The sequence below is a fragment of the Mastigoproctus giganteus genome, chromosome 3, assembly GCF_048544385.1.
Source record: "Mastigoproctus giganteus isolate SK-2022 chromosome 3, ASM4854438v1, whole genome shotgun sequence".
Lineage (NCBI taxonomy): Eukaryota > Metazoa > Arthropoda > Arachnida > Uropygi > Thelyphonidae > Mastigoproctus > Mastigoproctus giganteus.
In genome coordinates, this window is record NC_143577.1 from 245,197,376 (window position 1) to 245,217,698 (window position 20,323).

At 34.7% G+C, this 20,323-nt stretch overlaps 1 protein-coding gene across 2 annotated transcripts in view; it reads right to left on the reverse strand.

Moving 5' to 3' along the window:
* Gprk1 (G protein-coupled receptor kinase 1) overlaps positions 1-20,323 on the reverse strand; it is a 485,675-nt gene that overhangs the window by 156,158 nt on the left and 309,194 nt on the right. For both annotated transcript variants that reach the window (XM_090370993.1, XM_090370992.1), the window contains exons 8-11: positions 11,145-11,236; positions 8,335-8,434; positions 5,147-5,228; positions 1,753-1,883 (exon numbers count right to left, since the gene is read on the reverse strand). In XM_090370993.1, the coding sequence (XP_090227119.1) occupies positions 1,753-1,883; positions 5,147-5,228; positions 8,335-8,434; positions 11,145-11,236 (405 nt within the window). The remainder of the gene's footprint in view (positions 1-1,752; positions 1,884-5,146; positions 5,229-8,334; positions 8,435-11,144; positions 11,237-20,323) is intronic.

The following is a 20,323-nucleotide window of genomic DNA, read 5'->3' on the forward strand; positions in this document are numbered from 1 at the left end:
TCATAATAAAGTAAAAAGGTGAATTCTGTAAAATACAAGGCAAAAACTTTTGGCTCGTGCTCAACTCCGGCACGAGTCAAGGCACTCAGGCAGCAAAATTAATATACACCTAGGTTAGTTACATGTTAGTATTTTCTCCTTTTAAAGCATTTAGACATCAATCCGAGCACTTCCACTATTAGAATCATCTCTGTAACTTCTGTTTTGTGATGCTGTCTAACACTTTCCATGATTCAGCTTGAACTTCTGTGATGCCAGTTACCCCCCCCCCCACACCTAAGACATCAGCATGTTCGGGATTTATTCATTCTGTGGATTTATTCCTCATTTATATATTTTTTAATATAACTAACATATCACTGTATGATATACTTGCAAATTTATGGTCCTGTTCTTTTCAGCAGAGGCAGTACTCTGTTGCAATACACAGCTGAACCATTGCTGCATTCCTCATTAAATGATTAATTGAAAAAATTAATTCTTCTCATAAAATGAAAAGCAAAAGTTAGTACTTTTTAAGAACATAAATTCTTAAAGCTTTCGTTCAGATAAAATACATTCATTCGTAACACAGCAAGTTACTGCGTTAACTGCCAATTTATAAACATCATGCATTTTGCATGAAGTAGTTCATAAAGCTGTAGCTGCTGAAAGTACTATTATGATACCATTAACCCACTCAATTTAGGTCATTTGTAGGATTAAATATACTTTCAAAAAAGGGAATAACTTTGCCAACAATTTATTACAGATGTACTATTATTTAAAGATAGTGGTTCTCAAACTTTTATCTCTACTGGACACACAACATATTACGAGAAGAGAAGGCAGGTATTACAATCACAAAAACACAAGAAAGTGAATATTTTTATAAAGAGAAAAACAAAACAAACTGATACTGAACTGAAATATCTTAAAATGTCTTTTAACATCGTCTCTTTGGCACTGCCACACTATTAAAGGATAATAAACAAATGCAGTTTTTCTTAATGCTAAAAAAAAAATATAAAATTCCTCATCCAATTCAGTTTAACAATACTGTGCAATTGTAAGTTTTTAACTTCTTTGTAGGTGAAAGTTTAAGTAATTCTACTTCATAAAAATTAAAATAAAAGCAATTAGGCCTGACCAATTTTCATGTGATAAAATGCTTGAAATCAATTGTAGACTGCTTTGATTCTTATGTGGCCATCCTATAGTATCAACAAAATAATTTTTATTTATGTGCTAATTAATTATTACCAGAAATTTACACAGAATAGAAGATTATAACGTGTAAAGCATTTTTGCACACGTCCAGCACTGTCAAATCAGTGGCAGTGAGCACCTGGAAATTATGTTGGAGGAATCCTTTGGGCTGCTATAGCTGAGTAGTCAAGTCCAAAGGATACAGAAATGCATGCATTAGAATGACTGTAGTTCAAGCTCACATGACTACTAAATACAGTGATGTTATTGAAGTCTCTCTATTTTGAAACTCTTCTGACCTTATGTAGTCATCTCAGACAAAAAACTTATTTATCAGAGCACTCATCAGCACTGTGATAAATAAGTTTGAGAACCACCACTCTGTTCCACCAACCAACTACCCGCTGGCTAAAGGCAAATTTCCGCACACCTATGCTACATCTATCTTTTAAGAGATAAAGTTTAAATACAATATGTTGAGCAGGAATAAGGATACTGAAAATACTGAGAAAGGTGGTAAATGAAGAGGAGAATTACCAAAGTTCATCTCTTTAAATATCTTACCTTTAAATCCCTATACACAACAAATCTCTTATGCATATGTTCTAAGCCTAAAATTACTTCTGCAGCATAAAATCTCATTTCTTGTTCAGTGAATACTCCATGTTGTGATAGATGATAATGTAAATCACCACCTAAAAGAAATAAAATTGGAGTAAATGTAAAATGTAAGTCACCACCTAAAAGATAATAAAATGTAAATCACCACCTAAAAGATAATAAAATTGGAGTAATACCTAATTAATAAAAGCAGAAATTGCATATATAATAAAATTTTAGAGAAATCATGCTTGAATAAGTAAAAATGATAATGAACAAATTTAATTATAGCAACTATGTGTCAAGTAATGAAAATATGAGGAGAAAAAAAATGAAAATATCACGCATGAGGAGTTATTCAGCAAGGGGAATGCCAGAGGTGTATTCAACTCTAGCAGTAAGCTACAGAATCTTGAAATAACTGGGAGTAAAGTGGAGGAGAAACTGTTGAAGATAAACACAAGAAAGGCACCCGGGGTGGATGGGATCTATCCAGTTATATTAAAGGAGGCAGCAAAGGAAGTAAGCAAACCCTTAGCCATAATTATGAGAGCTTCCTTGGACTCAGGGGAGGTACCCATAGACTGGAAATGTGCAAATGTGATCCCAATTCACAAAGGAGGATCAAAGGCTGACACAAGTAACTATAGACCTGTGAGCTTAACTTCTGTTCCAGGAAAATTAATGGAGGCACTGGTTAAAGAAGCACTGCAGGATCATTTAGACAAGACTTCAGTTATAGCTCAGACACAGCATGGTTTTGTTAAGGGGAAGTCTTGCCTGACCAACTTGATTGGATACTATGATGCAGTCACAAAAGAACTGGATGCAGGGAATAACTTTGATATTATATACTTGGATCTTAGAAAGGCTTTTGATACTGTTGCACATGGAAGACTGCTACACAAATTGGAGCAGTGTGACATTGGAGGCAAATTGCTGCTATGGATAAAGGGGTGGTTGAGTGGGAGAAGACAGAGAGTGGTAATCAATGGACACTGCTCATCGTGGACTAATGTTATTAGTGGAGTCCCTCAGGGCTCAGTGTTGGGTCCATTATTGTTTTCTGTATTTATAAATGATATTGATGATGGTATATCAAGCTTAATGTCCAAGTTTGCAGATGATACAAAGGTTGGCAGGGTTGTCAAGGACACTACTGACACTACACTGCTGCAACAGGATCTGGAAAGGTTGAGCAGATGGGCTGAGAGGTGGCAAATGAAGTTTAACATTGACAAATGTAAAGTACTACACATGGGAAACAGCAACCCCAGGGCAACGTATCAACTCTGTGGTACTACACTGACAGTGGTAGAGAATGAAAGGGACTTGGGGGTGATTGTGCAGGCAGATATGAAGTTCTCTGAGCAGTGCAGACGGGCTGCAAGAGTAGCTCATGGAGTATTGTCAATGATATACAGGAATTTTTCCAGCAGGGATAAGGAGGTGATTATTCCATTGTATAAGGCAATGGTCAGGCCACACCTAGAGTACTGTATACAGGTCTGGAGGCCTCATTTCAAGAAGGATGTAGAGCTGCTGGAACGAGTACAGAGAAGGGCAACAAGATTAGTGAATGGAACAAAGGGGTGCTCTTACGAGGAAAGGCTTAAGTTTTGCAAATTACAGTGTCTGGAGACTAGGCACCAGCGAGGTGATCTGATAGAGGTGTATAAAGCCTTGAATGGTTTAAGCATGCTCAATGCTGATGGGATTCTTCCTCTAGCTCAAAAAAATCACCTGAGAGGGCATAAATTCAAATTGAGGAAAGACAGATGTAGGATAGATGTGCGGAAATTTGCCTTTAGCCAGCGGGTGGTTGGTTGGTGGAACAGACTGCCATCCCTTGTGGTGGAGGTTGATAGCCTAAATAAGTTTAAGGCTCAGCTGGACAGGTATTTTGAACGAACAGAGGGGTGAAGTGGAAGTGGGTTTTTTTTTTTTTTTTTTTTGGCTGATGCTGCATAAGCTTGCTTTCTTGCATCAAATGCCTCTACTAATGCTAATGCTAATGCTAAAAGGATTTTATCACTATAAGAATAACTTTACTGATACAATCTAAGTAAATATCAGTATCAGATGATTTAAAACAGGGGCGACCAACTTAATTTGTGATGCGATCTACTTTTTTTCTTCAAAATGTGCCGCGATCTACCATCTCAAAGAATATTTGAAATTTTTTTTATTTTCATTACTTTTTCATTTTCTTTTCATTACTTGACAACTTTATTTAATATTATGTGCATTATATCCAATTAAGAAGACTCCCTGAAAACATCTAGCTCAATTTTTGAGTTGACATATTATTGGACTAAATTAATCAGTTTTATTTTTTCTAGAGTTGAGCAATTTCTTCCCACCATTAAATATCATGACCTATATACATACTAAAACCACGTCAGCAACATAAATACAAGGGGTGATCATTTAATTCATGGACTAGTGCAAGATCTTATCTTAATTGTCATCATCTGAATCTTCAGTGGATTCCTCCTCAAAATAATCTCCCTTGAACTTTACACACTTTCGCCACTGTCGTACCCCCACATTAAATGCTTCTTGCAAGCCATTTTTAAAAAGACCGCAAAGCACTTCTGTTGTAGCTCTACAAGCACCATCGTGTCAGACAAAATCCTTGCCTTTCAGAGCTTTTTTCAGAAGTGGAAACAGGACAAAATCACACAGGGCTAAGTCTGGAATTAAGGGGGATGTGACAGAACCTCAGCACCTATGGCAGTGATCACTGCATACACAATATTAGCCAGATAAGGCCTGGCATTGTCTTGATGGAGAAACCATTTCACACCAGAAAGTTCAGTCACACTGAAATATGACCATCCTACCAAGACACTCATTACCATATGCTTCGTTCATCTCTTTAACTGTCTCTGATGCATTTAAGTCCCATCTGACACAATAACAAATCACACATTGTTGTTCAATCTGTATGTCCGACATGATACTTTCTTCAAAACGATCATCAGTGACATGAGGCTAAAAAACCCTCTTCGTGCAACACTAGCTCAACAAGTACTGGCATGCGCACAGAGCATCTACTCAGAAGCATTCACAGAGAATGCCTCTAGCAGCAGTTATGGAAAGTTCACAGAGTAAACATAAAATCTTGCACTAGACTGTGAATTAAATGATTGCACCTTGTATAAACAAAACTTCATTATATATTTTCCCATAACATGTGCTGTAACACTAAAACTAAGCAAATCCATTAATTTAGATGGTGGTCAACACGTATCTTTACAACATAAAGAGATGCAATTTTAGGTAATGAGACAGCACTGATCTGATTTTAAAAAAGAAATGCAAAATGGCAGGAAAAACAGTTGGATTAACTTACCATTCATGAGGTCCAAAATAAAGCATAACTTATCAGGAGTTTGAAAGGCATATGTCATACACACAATGAAAGGACAATCTTCCTAAAAGTAAAACAAAATCTAAAAAGAAATGCTCAGCTAATAGAATAAAATTTACATAAAATAATCAGACAAGAATATTTTATAATTTTAGTTAATCAGATAAATGTTTCATTACACTTTACATAAGCAGTTTCTCATTTTTTCAGTGTATGACTGGTTCACAGTTGCAGGTGATTTGTGGCATATAGTTTAGAAGTTAAGGTATACCCCCAGGGGCTCACATCTCATAAGTATGGGCTTGGCACACCCAGGGTCCATATCTGGATATCATCATTTTTCACTTTCTTGGTGATTCTCTTCTACCTCTGACACACTCTCTCTCTCTCTCTCTCTCTCACACACACACAGGGTAACTCAAAACAGATTTTTTTTTTTTTTTTTTAAACCAGGAAATTAAAATATGCTATAATATACATTAACAATGGGGTACTGACTGAATTCAGTGTATTTCAGTGTGATTTTGTACAATCCTTAAATAAAACGCATTTGTTTCTAATGTACTGGATCCTTTGTGCTGTTATCATCATGATGCACAGTTATCTTTCATTCAACCTGATGTAACAAACAAATGATAGCAGGTTGAATGAAATGCAACTCCAGAAAATCAACAACCATAGCATTAAAAAGGCTTCCAAATTAATAAAAATGTCGTTAAACTTATTATAAACATCTAACAGTGACATTGAAATTGAAAATTATCAATACTGTTAGCAAAAAAAAACTTAGATTGACCTTTTATGTATCTGTAGTTTCCCCTTACAAATATAATAAATAACAGCTGCTCAATCACAGTATACAAACACATCTGTGTACAACCAGCATACATTATGTATTTGTGTTTCAATCTTAACAGATATGTCATTATAAGTTGGTTTCACCACCTGACTGATTGAATAAGTCGGACTTGAATCCCATTGGAGAGTGGAGAGGAATTCTTAAAGCCTCTTGAGCTTCCGTCAGGGTAGTAGTTAGCAGATCTCAGGAAGAGGGAGTCTAGTTTTACCCCAATCCAGTCTTAGATTTAATGTGCTATATAAATAACAACACCCTTCAGAAGTATTTCCCGGAACATCCTACAGATATGTAAGTTCAATGTTAATGCACGGTTTGTTCTGCACTGGATTTTTCTCTATGTTAAAGTCAATGCTTCCCACAGTTTAATACAGCCAGCCAACCCACAGCTCCATTCTCCTCTAAGGAGACATGGGCTCCTCATTTGCATGATAACCTATAAAAATTTTAGGAACATATGCTACATCATTTATTTTTATTATTTTAATCAAATTTCATGGCAGAAGAAATATAATAACTGCTTCAAAAGATTTACTAAAAATTCTTCAATTCGGTAGTTAAAAATAATAAAGTAAATGAGGTAATAAAACATCACATTCAATCAGTGGGAATCACAAAACTACTTTTTCCCCCTCAGTTACAACATACTCAAAGTGTGGTGCCAATTTTGCCAGAACAGAGCAAAGAGAGTCTTACGTTGCTATCTTGTATTGTGTCACTCTGTTTTGATGCATGCTAATACATAGAAATCACTCTTACAAAGATGGCTAGAACCTAGTCTTTGAGAACACATTTATCAGCATGCACAAGAATGCTTTAAATTTTCTTGTTTCTGAAGACAACTTTACTGAAGAATCATTTATAAGTCCCAAAAACTATTCTTAAATTAATGGCACAGTTTCTGCACACTTTTGGCACCCCTCCTCTTGCCCTTAAGTTATATTCTCTTGTGCTGGAAAAAGGTGTGCATTATTCAATCTCATTACACATTGTTTTCCATGAATCTCAGAAACCTCTATCTGTAGATCCAGCTGCTTTACAATTTCTCAAAAAAATTCTATACTCTTTATCATCCAGTAATTTTCTGAAAATTACTGAATGAAAAAAAAAGTACAAAATGGACAGTTGCATGATTAGATCTGCATACTATTTTAAATACAAATTTGAAAATAGTATGCACTTCTGTGTTTAATTTCTTGTCTTTGGTTACATTTCAAGTGACCTGTCCAAAGAGAGAAACTGACTGCAGAAATGGATACAATGCTTGCACTAAAACATAATGAATACAATGCATGAACAAAAGCATAATGAATACAATGCTTGAACTAAAATATAATGAATACAATGCTTGTACTAAAATATAACCTAACAACCTTTATTACTAAAATGCAAAATAGTAACTTTACTGTTGGTGACGATTCAGCAAGACTCCACCTTTGCTTTATCAAAAGAAAATTCAATCAATGTATAATCAAATCTGATGATCCAGAAAAAAATCCAAGTAAAAACAATTATATTACATAATAAGCATTAAACCCGCTTCATCTGGCAACCATTTTGAAAGATACCATTTAGCACATCTACCTTTTGTGCATGAATTTAAATACTTTATATGCTTAAAATTTCTCCCAACAGCTAGCTATCAGGATAAAATAAGTAATGCTATTGTTTGACAAAAACAGCAGCATTAAAAAACAATAAAAAACAGATAAAACAAGCATACTCAGACATAATAATGGGTGAACAGTCAATTATTATGATTAATATAATGTAATATAATTAATATAAAAGTCAAAATGTTATTCCAAGTTTACCTGGACTGGCATGCACTTATCTTCTGGCTTCCCAATTTTAAACTCATCCACAGTATTTACTGTTTCAAGAACTGTTTATTTCCATAAAAAAAATACCATATACATTTTTAATTACATTAACAACGCAAGAAAGAATTCATAACCAGATCCACTTTATGAAAGAGATCCAGGCTTAGAAAAGTCTGGATCTATTTCATAGTTCAATGGCACCAAGTGTACTATTTGAAATATAAAACTCCCTGTTCTTTTTCAAGGTGAAAATGCTTCTTACTGATTTTAATATTAAAATATCAGTTTAATGTTAAAATGATGCAGAAAAGAATCACTTGAAAAATCAATATTTACTTTCAAAAAGACAGAAATATAAATAGACTCATTTAAAAAATAAAAATATATGAGAAATATAATATAAGAAAAGTGATATCAAATGGATACGAAAAAATATACACATACACTAAATTTAATACTTTATTCAAAATATAAGTAAATGGGCAACTTACACCTGTGCTAACTAATGATAGCATAATCCTTTCATTTAGTGCTAATGTCTCTCCTTGTTTCATTTTTATGCGTTTTTTATCTAAACACTTCATTGCATACCTAAAGCAATAGAAATTTAAGTGATTGTAAAAATTCTAATATCATTTTCATAAGTTTTATAATCTTTCAGGGTCATTTTCAGAAAATATGTATAAAATAAAAAAATTACAATAGTAACAGCAATTATCAATAACATAACTGTCATATGCCAGAATAAAAAACATACACTTCTCATATTATTCCTGTTTTATTTTTTTAAGTTTTTCACATAAAACTAAATACTGAAATGAAAATGCTGTCCCTTAAATACTTTTTCTCTGTGATTACAAATACTGATATTCTTTTATATATTACAAATATTACAGAAAGTACTAAGTGCATACTTTCTGTGATATTACAAATATATAATTGCCAAGATGAGTTAATTGCATGTTTAGAATATTATAATAAATATGTCCTTATAAGTTAAAAAAAAAAAAAAAAATCTTTTGAACAATGAACTACAAGAAATTGTTTAATTATTTTTTACTGAGAGAGAGAGAGACCATGATAAATTATTATAAAAACTATTTAAAACTGTAATAGTATTTGCCATATAGTGCAAGGAAGCCACAGACTTTTACTGCACTGGCAAAAAAAAAAAAAAAAAAATGTATTTGCCATCTTTCGACAATCCGCCAGTTCACAGATGCCATATAGTGCCTTAACTGTCCAAGTCCCCATTTCTGAAGTTAAAACCCATGCCTTAACTTTAACTACTGCAACATCTTACTAAATCTTTCAGCTAGTGATTACTTGATCACTTCCTGACAATGATTCCTATACTTTAAGCCCTGTGATATCATCTGAATCATTAGCAATGATGAGATCAAGAATATTTTCACCCCTAAAATCAAGAATATTCTCAATCATTTAGTTTATTTTAAAAAGTTTTTCCCCATCGTGACTTTCCCTCCCACTTATTCCAATCAATCTGGGGCAGATTAAAGTCACCCAAAATAAGACATTCACACTTGCTTGCCAATTCCATCTGCATGTAAAGGCTCTCGTCATATTCTTCACAATCTTCTGATCTGTATATTACTCCCCCTCTCATTGTTTGTTTGCTTCCAACTAACTCACACCACACAGATTCTATGCTGGCAGATGTACCTTCAGACTCAGCAAAGGCTCTTTTCATGCTCAGATTGCTTTTGATAAGAAGCATGATCCCTCCACCCCCTTCTATACTCCCTGTCTTTCCTAAATACATTATACAAACCATAGTGGAATGTTCTTCACCAATTTCCGGGTGGAACCACATTTCTGTTAGCCCTTTATATTAGCATTAGTTGTCCTAACCAGAAGTTCAAATTCAGCCATTTTATTGACAATGCTCCTGACATTACTTTAGTTGAGACTAAGTAACCTTTTATAGTATACTGCCCTGACACACCCCTTGAAGTTTAGGTTTGTATCCCAAGTTATATCTTCACTCTCATTTGAAACATTGCTACCCTCAAAACATTCTATCAATATCAGCTGTAGTAGCAACAAACAAACAAACAAGATTTTGATCCTTCTAAAACTCGGTCTTATGTCTCACAAAAAGGATTCTTCTACTCCTGTGCTATCTTCGATAACACTCTGACTTCTAGACAAGATCACATATCTGTATGGGGGATTAGCCTGACTTCTAATCTCTTGTTTCATAAACACGTCACATAATGGTTCCTCTGAATCTAAAAAACTGGGTTTTCTCTTTTTCTTTCAACGTTACTTTTCTTCCAAACAGCTATTCACTCTGTACAAATCACAAATCTGCCCTACCTACCATGGAATATTGTTCCCACATCTGGGGTGGTGCCCCCAGATGTGGGAACAATATTCTCATGCTTCTAGATTCCATCCAAAAGCAGGCAGTTAGGTTAATTAATGTCTTATCTATAACAAAGTCTGTCCACTCTCTGTCTCACAGATGCTCTGTTTCTGCTGCATGCCTTTTCTATAGATATGTCCATGGGTACTGTTCTTCTGAATTGGCTTCTATAATTCCCTCCCACACTCTCTCTCTCTCTCTCTCTCTCTCTCTCTCTCTCTCTCTCTCTCTCTCTCTCTCTTCTAAACCAGTCCAAAGGCATGCTGCAACCAGTCAACATCCTTTTACTGTCTAGCTTCAAACTCACAGAACCAAATTTTCTTCTTCTTCATTTATTTATTTATTCAACTTCTACTTTCTGGAACAATCTTCCTTCATGCATATTTCCTCAAAATTACAATCCACAGAAATTCATGTCTAATGTCAACAAGTACATTCTCTCATCTTCTCAGCCTTCAACTCATGCATGGTACTAAGCATTATTGGTTCTAACATCTCTCACACTTGAAATTCTTATATATATATATATATATATATATATATCTAAAATACCATTCTATCAAAATAAAATATTTCTGCTTGTTCTGTGATGAGCAAAATAACTTATATACAAGTCTAGCAATTTACTGATTTAGTTTTCAATGAATTGTTACTTTATATAGGTTTCTGAAGTTAGGGGAATAAGCATTTAAATGTGAATATTTTGAAAACCAAAATGGCAAGAATCAAAAAATGTATTACTCCTCACAAACAAAGCATAAAAATTCGATGATTTCTTTATTTTTAAAAATAATTAATACTAGTTCCAAAATAAAACAAAATATTGAAACAAGCAAAGGTTTCTTGGGTTACAATATAAAGACCGGAAAAACACACAAAATATAAACATTAAGAAATATAAATAGGACTTACATTTTTCCAGTATCAGCTTTCCTGCATCCATATACTTCTCCAAATCCTCCACGACCAATAATCCTATGCACGCTAAAGTCGTTCATCGTTAACTAAATCAAAAAGTCAAATTTTAACCAACTTAATAAAACTTTCTCACATAATAGTTGGCAGCAGTCAAAAAACCTGAAAGTATCCTTCAATTAATGAAAGGGATATGTTTGTGAATTAAGATGAACAAAATTTCATTGAATAAACCTATTTTTCCAATGATTTCCATTATATAATTTACGATTACTGATTAGAATCAAAAGAGCAATGCAGCCCAATATGTCCCATTATTATAATCTTAAATTAAAAGTGGAAACCTCATACGTTTTAGTAGGACTATAAATCTCTCGACACTCAATCGTGGATGAATGTTTATTATATGAACTTAATTAAATAAATCAAATTAAAAATAGCTACAAATTAAAATCATCATGCATTCAATTCTCATATTATACCAAGTGCACCAAGAGGAGTAGTAGTAGTAGTAGTTGTGGCATGTGATGCAAGAAAGCAAATGTATGAGCTTATGCAGCATCAGCCGAAAAAAAAAAAAAAAAAAAAAACACACCATTCCCTACAAATGCCTGTCCAGTTCCTCCTTAAATTTATTCAACCTATCAACTTCCACAACAACAGATGGAAGTTTGTTCCAGCAATTAACCACCCGCTGGCTAAAGGCAAATTTCTGCACATCTATTCTACATCTGTCTTTTCTTAATTTGAATTTATGCCCCCTTAGGTTCGTAATCTGAACAAAGTGGAAGGATCCCATCAGAATTCAGCATGCTCAACCCATTCAAGGCCTTATATACCTCAATCAGTTCACCGCGCAGGTGCCTAGTCTCCAGCCACTGCAATTTGCAGAACTTAAGCCTCTCTTGGTAAGAGGATCCCTTCATTCCCCTCACCAATCTTGTTGCCCTTCTCTGTACACGCTCAAGTAAATCTACATCCTTCCTAAAATGAGGCCTCCAGACCTGTACACAGTACTCAAGGCGTGGCCTGACCATTGCCTTATACAGAGGGATAATCACCTCCTTTTCCCTGCTAGCAAAATTCCTATATATCATTGACAAAACCCCATGACCTGCCCTGGCAGCCTGTGTGCATTGCTCAGAAAATTTCATATCTGCCTGCACAATTACTCCCAGATCTTTTTCATTTTCTACCACCTTAAGTGTAGTACCACACAGTTGGTACGTTTCTCTGGGGTTTACTTCTACCCATATGCAGTACTTTGCATTTGTCAAGGTTAAACTTCAGTTGCCACTTCTTAGCCCATCTGCCCAAATTATCTAGATCCTGTTGCAGTAGCACACTGCCATTACTGTCATTAACAACCCTGCCAACCTTTGTATCATCTGCAAACTTCGACATTAAGCCTGATATACCTTCATCAATATCATTGATAAATATACAAAACAACAGTGGACCTAACACCGAACCCTGTGGGACTCCACTAATAACATTAGTCCACGAAGAGCAGCACCCATTGATTACCACCCTCTGTCTTCTCGCACTTAACCATCCTTTTATCCATTGTAGCAACTTACTCTTAATACCATTCTGCTCCAATTTGTATAATAGTCTTCCAGGCGCAACAGTGTCAAAAGCTTTCCTGAAATCCAAATATATGATATCAAAATTATTTTTTGCATCCAGTTCCTTTGTAACCACATCATAATATCCTATCAAATTTGTCAGACAAGACTTTCCCTTGTCTGACAAATTTGATAGGATATTATGAGTCACGGACAGTGGGTGGCCACCAACCCCCCCACAAAAACCAACCAATATTGCATGCTACCATGAGAATTGAAAAACAATTGTCGCAAAAAAAAATCTTAAAACCATGACACAAATATTCATCAATTCACAAACAATGTAAACTTTAAAAACCGTTTACAACTTCTTTTAAGTTACCAACTTATTCGGATTTTCCGTGTTCACAAGAAGTACAAAACCATACGTGAATGATATCCTCCCCCTATTATATATAAAAAATTATGGAAACTGACATGAGTCTATTTATATAAACCAATGTATGAATTACTTTACATGTTTGTGAATTGATGAATATTTGTGTCGTGGTTTTAAGATTTTTTTGTAACAACTGTTTCAATTCTCATGGTAGTATGCAATATTGGTTGGCTTTTGTGGGGGGTTGGTGGGCGCCGACTGTTCATGACTCCTCTCGGTGCACTTGGTATGATATGAGAATTGAATGCATGATGATTTTAATTAGTAGCTATTTTTAATTTGATTTATTTAAAGTTCATATAATAATACATACATCCATGATTGAGTGTCAAGAGATTTACAGTCCTACTAAAAAAGGTATGAGGTTTCCTCTTTTAATTTAATAATTTAAGATGCATTCTAACATGAAAAATTCATCCAAGGATATAAAATAATGACATAAGAAAATTTTAAATTTATATATTTCCCTATATATAAAATTGAATGTTAACTTTTGAGAATCATACGATTGCAACAGACAGTCACTGGCTGTCAGAGAGGTGGAGTGGCTGTGTTTGGAATCTATCAATGGACATAGAGCAGTGCTCTATGGCCATTGATTTTGTTTGTTTGTTTTTGTTAGTTGTTGGCGCATCAGCTTCTGTGGCCATAATGCACCGCCCAAGGATTTTGCAGTACTCTGATCCAAGCCTGAGGCAGGATTCGAACCCACGACCTTTGGGTTGCCAGGCAGGCACTTTACCCACCCGGCTAGCCCGGTCGTATGGCCATTGATAGATCTATGGCCATAAGTATAGCATATGACGTGTTGCATTTATGAATGATGATTTCAGACCACAATTTTACACCATTCTAATAATTAAAACTATCTAATGATGGATGCACAAGAGAATTAACTGATGCAGCAGTTCAATCTATATATAAAATTCGACATCATAGAATATTTGCCACTGAGACAGCAACTTTACTTCAGATTTATTAAAAATTTTGAAGCATTATGACAATGGATGGCAGAAAGATTATACAATATGAATAAAATGCAATAAATGTATAATTTTTCATCCATTTTCTTAAGTTATACCTCTATATTATGCAGGTGTTTATAAAGTCCTTACCCACTTTTAAAAATTAATAACTCAGACTTCAGGTCATATTGACAGTAAAATCCTTGATCATAATTATGAGAAATCATATTTGGATTCAGGAGAAGTGCCTACAGATTCAAGACATGCAAACATCTCTGCCATTCACAAATGGGAATCAATGGACAAAATGTGTAATTACAGACTAAAGAGGATAGAAATGCTACAGAAATCTATCCCATTATTTCAAGACAGTTGGCAGAGTTCAAAAGAGGATGGAGGTCAATTAAGGATGATCCAAGGTCTGGTTGGCCATCTGAAACAATCAATTCTGAAATAATCACCATTGTTGAAGAAAAAAATTTTAAAAAGCAGAAGAATTAAATGTTTGAACTTAGTAGTAGTAGTAGTAATGGCAAATGATGCAAGAAAGCAAACTTATATAACATCAGCCAAAAATTTAACAGTTCACCAATCTGTACCCTCCAACAATTTGTCTAGTTCTCCTTGAATTTATTCAACCCATCCATTTCCACAACCACAAATGGAAGCCTGTTCCAATGATCAACCACACACTGGCTGAAGGTAAACCTTCACACATCTATTCTGCATCAACTTTAATTTATGCCCCCCCCCCGTGTGTAGTCTCAAGAAAGTGGAAGACTAACATTAACATTCAGCTTTACTCAATCCATTCAAGGCTCAATCAGGTCTTTCCACAGATGCCTGGTTCTTCAATTTGCAAAACTGAAGCCTTTCTAGGTAAGAGCACCCTTTTGTTCCCTTCACCAAGCTGGTTGCCATTCTCTGCACCCATTCCAGCAGATCTACATTCTTTCTAGAAGGATGTAGGCTCTAAAGACGGAAAAACAGTGTGATCAATATTTACTCCTTCATGCCCTTGGCAGATTAACTTTTCTGTCAGGGAGGGAGAGGCAGTGCCTGGAATGACCAGGCAGATTAGTAAGGATTAGTAGTTAACAAGGGAAAATATAAAGAACAGTAACTTTCCTTTTTTTTTTTTTTTTTTTTTTTTTTGTAGAAAAGTTCTATCAAATAAAGACTTTCAATAAACATAGAAACTTAAAAAGAACTACTAGTTGCTCTAGAAAGATCACTCAGATAAATCACTTGGCATCCAGGGCCAGTCAAAGAAATACTGCAGATTCATCTTAACAGGAATGTAGCCATATGGAAATCACATTAATTCAATTTAACTGTTTATTTGGTTAAATACATCATGTAAGTTTTCTTAATTTTTTTGTGTTATTTGTACTTTCTCCCCCTTCCCCCTTTCTTATCTGAAGGCACTATAACTGCCATTCACAACAGCTTTGAAACTAGGAAGAAGTGCATTTACCCATGTCACTCCTCCTCTCAATTTCAAACTCTGAATTTATATTTGTTTAATTATGCAAATATACATTTTTAAAGATAATTTTACTAAACAGTTAAAATGAAAATGCTGAATGATTTTGTATTTATGATAATAAGCTATTTAAATAGTAATAGAGGCATGTGATTCAAGAAAGCATATGAGCTTATATATCAACAGCCAAAAAAAAAATAAAATAAAATAATAATAATAATAATAATAAATAAAAAACAATTTCACACAATCATTCCCTCTAAATGTTTACCCAGTTCCTCCTTGAATTTATTTAAGCTATCAACTTCTACAATGACAGATGCAAGTTTGTTCCAGCAGTTAACGCTGGCTAAAGACAAGTTTCCGCACATCTATTCTACAACTGTCTATCCTCAATTTGAATTTATGCCCCCTCAGGTTTGTAATCTGAGCAAGCAGAAGAATCCCATCAGAATTCAGCATGCTCAACCCATTCAAGGCCTTATATACCTCAAACAGATCACCTCGCAGGTGCCTAGTCTCCAGCTGCTGCAATTTTCAGAACTTAAGCCTTTCTTGCTAAGAGGACCTCTTCGTTCCCCTCATCAATCTTGTTGCCCTTTTCTATACACACTCAAGCAACTCTACATCCTTTCTAAAATGAGGCCTCTAGACATACGCAGTACTCAAGGGGTGGCCTGATCATTGCCTTATACAAAGGGATAATCACCTCCTTTTCCCTGCTAGCAAAATTCCTGTATATAAATTGACAATACCCCATGACCTGCTCTGGCAGCCTGTCTGCATTACCCAGAAAGCTTCATATCTGACTGCACAATCACTCCCAGGTCTTTTTCATTTCTACCACATAAGTGTAGTACCACACAGTTGGTACGGTCCTCTGGGGGGTTACTTCTACCCCATATGCAGTACTTTGCATTTGTCAGGATTTAACTTCAGTTGCCACTTCTAAGCCCATCTGCCCAAATTTTCTAGATCCTGTTGCAGTAGCACACTGTCATTAACAACCCTGCCTACCTTTGTGTCATCTGCAAACTTTGACACTAAGCCTGACTGATATACTTTCATCAATATCACTGATAAATATACAAAACAACATTCCATTTTTTTCCATTTATTTGTACAATCATTACATATATATACAATATATACAATTTTATATACAATTTATACAATTTTATATACATATATATATGCATTGACATTCTCGTTACACATATAAGACATTATATTATATCTGACCTCCTGGTACATTGCGTATATCCCAGAGTCAAGGGTGGCTCCTAGGCAAAAATCCATCTCCACCTAGTTCATCTGTTTTGGCATAGAACCTCAACAAATCTAGTCTAAAAACGTGTGTGATGTATTTTACCACCACCAATATAAGACAGCTGCTGCTGCCCAGTGCCCTTCTCTAGGCCTGGGTTTACATTATATATTTGTGCTGAATGCACATGTCCCACAACCACCGGATGTAGTGCAATACCAGTGAGTATCGACAAGTAAATTACCAGTGGATAACTTCCACAAATTATCCTCACTACCCCCGAGAAACAGTAATTATTATATTAAACAGATATATACAATACTTTTTTTAAATATGCTCAGAGTCTCTGAATTCCTGAGAACCAAGAAAACAATATATAACATACAATGGACAATTAACAACAGTGAGTCCAACACCAAACCCCCTGTGGAACTCCAATAATAACATTAGTCAAGAATTATAGAGTAATTCTGAATTTCAATCAATAAATGCCACCTACCAACATCAGAGCAGTCTAAACTAAAAAGCATTCCTTTACTTCTATTCCCTTATGTAAAAGGCTATGTCATTCAAAACTTATATACAGTGTAAATATACATATTTATTTATTTATTTGAATATAAGGATAATTATACAAAGTGAGAAATTTATATCTGACATATTTTATTTGGTATTTCTGATCATAACTTTTGCTGTTTTGTTAAGTAATGAACACATTCACTGCATCAATGCATATAAGTGCTCAATAGAACCCAACATGCCGTAAGCAGTCACTCTTAAAGAGAAAATATACAAGTGCTGTAGAAGTAAAGGCACATGAAATGATCTGCTCAATTCTGTCAGTACACTAATGGAACTCTAGGCTATTGGCATCAATGATTTGTTTTTGTTTATGGCTTGGTACACATTTTTATTTGTTTTTTGCTTGTTTTCAGGTTAGTTTATATATGCAGAATAAACCTTCGAAACTTTTGAATTTTGTTTTGATTTTGAATGTAAAACTGTTGAAAACAAGTTTAAATGTGGTATGTGGTACTTGTTTTTGCTATTCACATAGTTTCAGAAGGGAATTTCAATGCAAAGATGTTCCATGTCATAAAAGTATTCTCTCTTTAGTTAAATTACGTTGTCTTCTGTTTTCACCTTATGTGGAAACAGAAACAGCATGCAGTTTCAGTACACAGCATTAGATGTATATTCCATGAAGATCACTTATGGCCACACAAAATCAAGCCTGTTCAGATTTTTGAAAATGCAGATTTTAAGAAGCATAGAAATTTTTGTTTTGTTATTCTTAATTAATGTGAAAAAAGAAGAAGACAATTTCATAAACTGTTTGTCAATGAAAAATGAGGCCCATTTCAATATTGCTGTGCATGCCAAGAAAACGAACCTGCAAGTTTTGGACCAAGAAAAATACTAGAGTAAAATAAAAGATGACCATATCCTGTTAGAATCAACAGTGTGGTGTGTTGTTGCTGCAGGTTGCATAATTGGACCATATTCCTTTGAGGAGAATAATGCAAAAGTGAAACTGTACGTGTTTAGAACTTTCTTATTTCTGAATTGCAATGTGGGAAAATATTGTAAAAAAATATATAGTTCTAACCAAGAGGAGAAACAACATGCTATACTTCTGAAATTGTTATATAATTTCTAAGAAAAACAATTTGGGGACAGGATAATTACCTGTTCAGTAATGTTTTATTGCCACTTTAATCACTATATCTAGCCCATCAAATTGTCATTAGAAATTGCTGAATAGCCAGGTGTGTGCAAGACATAACCAAAACTGGATATGAACTAAAAACTATCATTACTAACACTGTCACTACTATCCAAAATGATACAGGGCAAACAATGTTGACAAACAATGCTGTTTCAATGCAGAATGTACAACAATTTTAATTGATCATATTTAGTATTAGTAGTGGTAAATGAAGCAAGAAAGCAAGTTTATACAGTATCAGCCAAAAAAAAAGCCAATAACACTTTCCATATCACCTGTCCATCCATTCTAACAATTTATCTACTCCTAAACTAAATTTATTCAAAATAATCACTTCAACAACACCAGATAGAATTTTGTTCCAACACTCAACTACCCACTGGTTGAAGACACATTTCCACACACACACACACACACACACACACACACACACACACACACACACACACACACACACACACACACACACACACACACACACACACACACACACACACACACACACACACACATCCTGTAACCATCCATCCTCAATATGAATTTATACCCTACCATATGCTTAGTATGTGCAAGAGGACGGATTCTATTGGCACTGAGCTTATTTAATCCATTCAGAGCCTTAAACAACTCAAGCAAATTTCCACGCAAGTGTCTAGATGCTGCAATCTGCAGAACTGAAGTGTTTCCTGGTAAAAGCATCCTTTTGTTCCCCTCACTAATCTTACTGCTCTTATCTGAACCAACTCTAACAGATACACATTCTTCCACAAATGAAGCTTCCAGACCTGTATACAATATTCAACAATTGGTCTAACCATTGCCTTATACAATGGGATAATCACCTCCTTATCCCTATTGGCAAAATTCTTGTATATCATTTACAAAACCCCATGGGCTGTCCTAGCAGCCTGTCTGTACTGCTTGGAGAACTTCATAACTGACTGAACAATTACCCAGGTCTTTTTCATTTTCTACTATGACTATGGTACCACACAGCTGGTAGATTAATCTGGGATTACTGCTACCTATATAAAGTACAGTAAACCCCCGCTATTCGCGGGGGTTACGTTCCTGAGAAATGTCGCAAATACCGAAAACATGAATACTGAGTTATGGCTCCCATAGTAATAAAGGGGTTCCGTTCCAAAGTATGAAATATATAAGAAAAACTAGTCTAAAATATTTTCTTTTTGTCTATATATGTATTATATGTACCTTCATAATATGACTATGTACATAGACAGTACATAGTGAAATGCAAGCATATGGCATCGAAATGAAAATAAGAAACAATTTAATATTAAATGTAATATTTATTAGAAATTTCAAACAAATCTTTCAAACCAGCGCCTTTGCTTGCTAGCAAAAAAAAACATCCCGCCAGTGCGATCACCAGTTTCGCTAAAGTGTTGATAAAGGAGTTTTGCCTTTTCGCGAATGATGAGTGAACTTAACGGAATTTTATTTTGAGTTCGGTCTTCTATCCACAGATTTAAAGCTTTTCCATTTTTTCTAATTTAACATCACGAGTTACAGAGCAAATTTTTGAAGCAATTAGCGCGTTTTCACGGACACTATGGCAGATTTTTTCTTCCGATTTCTTGATTGATCGTACTGTTGACTCATTGATTTTATAATGTTTTGCCACTGAGGAGACGCTTTCACCATTAGAAATCGTCTAATAACTCAATTTTATTCGCTAATGTCATCACCTTTTTTGAT